This window comes from Myotis davidii, unplaced genomic scaffold (assembly GCF_000327345.1).
Source record: "Myotis davidii unplaced genomic scaffold, ASM32734v1 scaffold590, whole genome shotgun sequence".
Taxonomy (NCBI): Eukaryota; Metazoa; Chordata; class Mammalia; order Chiroptera; family Vespertilionidae; genus Myotis; species Myotis davidii.
The window spans coordinates 491190-495781 of NW_006282381.1; the positions used below are offsets into that span (position 1 = coordinate 491190).

At 56.6% G+C, this 4592-nt stretch overlaps 1 protein-coding gene across 2 annotated transcripts in view; it reads right to left on the minus strand.

Annotated features, from left to right (window-relative positions):
* Positions 1-2428: 2428 nt before the first annotated feature.
* The window catches only part of CIAPIN1 (cytokine induced apoptosis inhibitor 1), a 12396-nt gene continuing 10232 nt past the window's right edge, over positions 2429-4592 (minus strand). For both annotated transcript variants that reach the window (XM_006752869.2, XM_015558932.1), the window contains exons 7-9: positions 4038-4153; positions 3174-3255; positions 2429-2631 (exon numbers count right to left, since the gene is read on the minus strand). In XM_006752869.2, the coding sequence (XP_006752932.1) occupies positions 2521-2631; positions 3174-3255; positions 4038-4153 (309 nt within the window). In that variant the 3' untranslated portion in view covers positions 2429-2520. The remainder of the gene's footprint in view (positions 2632-3173; positions 3256-4037; positions 4154-4592) is intronic.

Below are 4592 nucleotides of genomic sequence, written 5' to 3' on the forward strand. Positions count from 1 at the left end.
ACCCCTGCTCCCGCCTCTTCCTCCGCAGCTCGAGGGATCAACGTGGGCCGGGAGTGCTGCGTGGAGTACTTCAAAGGGGCCATCCCTGTGCGGAGGGTGGTGCGGTGGTACCGGACCTCGGAGGAGTGTCCCAGGGCTGCTGTCGTGTAAGCCTGCTGCCCCACCCCCCGCCCCGATTCTGGGGGCTGAGCATGGGAGAGGGAGGTCCTGGAGCTTCCAGAAGGGCCACTGGGAAGGAGAGAGGAGAGTGTGGCCTTCACGTCCCCTCTGTCACCCAGGCCCTGCCCCTGAACCCACTCCCCGCCCCCCCAGTTCCCAGTTCCCGGGCTCTCTGGAAGGGAAGAGTCACTGAGGCAGAGCCTGAGCTCCCAGATTTCCTACCGACCCCGTGTGACGTCCGCAAGTCGGGCAGGCGCAGGACCAGGCTGCTGGGCTCTGTGGAGCCTTCTGCCATGATGCCCCCCGGCTTTCTCCCTCTGTAGGTTTGTGACTGTCCAGGGCAGGTCCATCTGTGCGAACCCCAAGGAAACCACGGTGAAGAAGGCGATCAAATACTTGCGAGCCATCATGAAGTCACATGACCCCAGGGTCCAGGAGTCCTGATTTCTCCCTGGACCATGTGGAAACTTCCGGTGCCTCAGTGTTCACTACCCCAACTCCCCAGCGGCCTGGGTCCGGGGGGGCTGTCCAGGGACAGAGTACCATCCCTTTCCCAACTGGAACCGAGGCATGAAAGGCCCCCATTAAAGTCTTTCTGCCGCAGTCTGTGTCAGTGTGTCTGTCCCCCAGGCTGTCACATTGCTGGGCCCTCAGAGAACATCTGGTCCTGCCCCATCCAGGTCAGAAAGGGAGCTGAGGCTCAGAGGGACCTGGGGGCAGGCCACACTCGGTGAGGGAGGCCCTGGTGTGAGAGGCCTAGGCCGGCGTGGGGCTGAGGTAAGAGCAGGGGGGGTGGATGAAGAGGCTCAGCGGACACTCCCCCTCTGTGGTGCATGAGCAGGGAGGGGTTCTGGGGAGCATTGTCTGGGTTCTCTCAGGTCTCTTGTCAGACCCCTGAAGTCCCCAATCTCCTCCCAGACCAGCCTCTGTGCTCACCTGTGACCTCTTGCCCGGTCCCCTTAAGTCTCTGACCCAATTCCGCAGACGTTTCCAGCTGGGGAGCTCCCTGGCCTGGGGGTTCCTGCAGCCACACCACCATCTCGCCCACCTCTCACTGCAAAACCTTTGCAAGACCCTCAATGGTCTGCTCTCGACTCCCAGCGGCTGCCTGCAGCCCCTCGCCCGGGATCTCACATCCCGGCCCTGGAGGCCAGAGAAACCCTCGTTCTCCGGTTCTTCTAAAGGCCCAGCACTCAGGCCAGGCCCACTCAGGATACTCCTTCACTGATGGGCCCTTAGGGACGTCACGCCTGCAAACCCTTACTGCTGCCACATAATGTGATCTCGCCACAGCAGTGAGGGCCCAGCATGCTCACAGGCCCCGCTCAAACACAAGGGCAGGCATCCACTGGGCGTGGGGGGCTAAGGGGCGTCCTGGAACTCTACCCACCACAGGGGCTTCACAGTCCAACTAGAATCTAGCCACACCCGTAACTGAGCTCCACCCGCCGGGACCATGAGAAGCAAAAGCAAGCTTCGAGCACTAAAACCAAAGAACGCTTTTATTTATTGGTAAGACAGGAAAACCCAGGGCTCTCAGACCCACACACTCTCCCAACTATTTGGCCAGACCCGCTCCAAGTCTGTGAGGGCGGTAACGAGAAGGCTCTCCTGTTCGGAGAGGTGAACTGTGGGCTCAGGTCTCCGTCCTGCTTCCTCCAGCCAGGACTCTTCTAAAGGAGACGGAGAGGCCTGGTCCCTAGGACCAGCCCCACTGTGCGGGACACAAGTCTCCAAAACAGCAAGTTCTGTGGTGCAAGCTGAGTCTGCACGGCTGTCAGACACCACACACACATCCCCTCGTCACACTGATCCGTGGAAGTACACGAGTTTAATAGTAACTGCAGATGAACAGAACACAGGTGCAACACACGAAAACACGGGTGGGGGTGGAGGGGTACAGGGACTATGATCACAGCAACCCCTGAGTGACTCCCTTGGTGCCCTGAGGTGACGAATCCCTTGACTCACGTCACCAGGAACTGCATGGTGAGTAAGCCACCAATTCGGTAAGACACTAGCGGCGCCCGCTGAGCACAGAGTAGGGGCAGGGCCCTGCCACGGAGTTAATACTCGGGGAGCCTGGGCACGGAGTGTTATGATCAGCACGTTGGCCCCCGGAGGGGGACCGCTCCAGGACACATCCGATTCCCTAACACTATGAGGAACCGGCCCGGCCCGGTAACCGGCCCAGGACACCTTGGTCTTTTGATCCACAGCAGCACTACACGCCCCTGCACCCCACAGGCAGCTTCACTCTGCCTAAGCCCCTCCCTGCACTGGTTTCGGAGAGAGGGAGCCATGGCAGAGACAGGGTCTGAGGCAGGAGCGGCGGAGGAGCCGTGTGCCCGCGGGGCCCTCCTAGGCATCGCTGAGGTTGCTGTTGCTCAGGAGCACCTGCTCCCCGGGCTTGAAGGCTGGCATCCCGAGGTAGGGGCAGCTGGCGCAGCGGAAAGCGTCGCCCAGGTAACACTGTGGACATAGTAAATATACAATGATATATTGTAATATACTGGAGAGACCATCATACGTGGAGCTTATGCCAGGAATAGGGGCTAGGACGGGATCCCTAATTTTGTGTTATGGCCTCAGCGGCTGAAGGAAATGGCTGGGTGCATCTGTAGGTCCCCTGGGGCCCAGACACAAGAGTTTTAAAGCTCTCTGGTCCTATGAGAACAATGGCCTAGAGACGCTCCTTAGGCCATATTTCTATATTCTCAGCATTCAAGTACCAGCTGAGCTCCGCCAAACGGCTGAATAACCTCAGGTCCCCGAGGAAGTAGGAAGGGACAAAAATAAGAAACAAGAGCCCCCGTCTGGGCAGGAGCATGCTGACCCTCTCTTAAGAGATAACTGTGCTGCCCCATGAAGACCAACATACACGTTCTCACGTGTTCACCGATTATTGAAATATTGGGCAGGAAGTTCCTTACAGCGGGAGCTAGCCTGTGTGGAGTTCAGGATGACGCCCGAGACCACTAAGGATCTGGGGAATGCTAAGCAGCGATACTTACGTTTCCACAAGCCGACTTGGGCTGGGAGCTCGTCTGTGCCCGGGAATTCTCTTTTTCCAGTTCTTCGGCAAGGCCACACGTGCTGGGGAATCAGGAGCTGATGAGTGAGACCGGCCACCACCCAGAAACCCCCATCCTGGCAGTACCAATGTACGCAGACTTTCCTCTCCGTTCCTTCCCGCTGACTTCCCGGGAGTTGCTCTGCGAGATTCTCAAAGAAGCCAGAGCAGAGGACCCTGTCGATCTGTCTTCCCTGGGAGCCTTCTCAGATATGGAATATCCACCTTTCCTTGTCTACTCAGGTTGGGGCTTACTCTTCAGTTCTTCACAAATAATAGATTGTCTGGAGATTCACATGCAGGTGGTTAAACTATCCACCTACATGTGAAAACTGGTTGAGCATCAACCTATGAACCAGTCAGGGCACATGCCTGGGCTGTGGGCTCGTAAATAATAGATTGTCTAGGGATTCACATGTAGGTGGTTAAACTATCCACCTACATGTGAAAACCGGTTGAGCATCAACCTATGAACCAGTTTGATTACCAGTCAGGGCACATGCCTGGGCTGTGGGCTCGGCCCCCAGTAGGGAGTGTGCAGGAGGCAGCTGATCAGTGATTCTCTCTCATCATTGATGTTTCTCTCTCTCTTCCTCTCCCTCCCTCTCTGAAATAAGCATGCGGAGGCGGCTGCTAAGGTACCAGTAATATCTCTGGTTCTTAACCTGGGGAGGCGTACCTGGTGTTCGTTTTACTGTTCTTTAGAATGCACCTGCAGGAAGACCCTGCTGCAATTACACAGAGCCCTGTGGCTGCAGGGACGAGAAGCCGGGAAGCACCTGGACCCTGCTGTGGCAGCACTCACCAGTTCTTGCAGGCCTTCCTCTTCTTCCCTTCTCCGCAGGAAGGGGCCCGCAGGGAGGCTGGGTCTGGCTTCTTCAAATCCTCTGGGTCCAGCAGCTCATCTGAGTCAATGAGATCCTGGGGAGTGTTGGAAGCAGTGAGTGCCACGGCCATACTCTGCTAAGGAGAGCGGAGGCGGCCACAGGTGGAGGCAGCAGGGTCACCGCCTGTGTGAGGTGCCCGCCATCCTCCCTCCGGCTGATGCTCACATAAGGGCTGAGCACCACAGAAGGTGCACTAGCTGTGAGGGGACTGGGAACCGATTTACAGTGGGAACAGCTGATAGCTGGTAAATGAAAAATACTTCAATAAACACTGCCTTTATAATTATTCAAAGTGTGTGGACACATTTTTTGGGACACCCACCCTATATGTAAAGATCTATATATAAAGATCCATATCTATGCATATATACCTATGAACACAGACACACATTTTTTGTGAGGAGGCAGTGAATCAAGGGGGTTTGAAGACTAAGAGCCTGAGTCTCTCCTATGTTCTATTTTCTGGGTTTCTC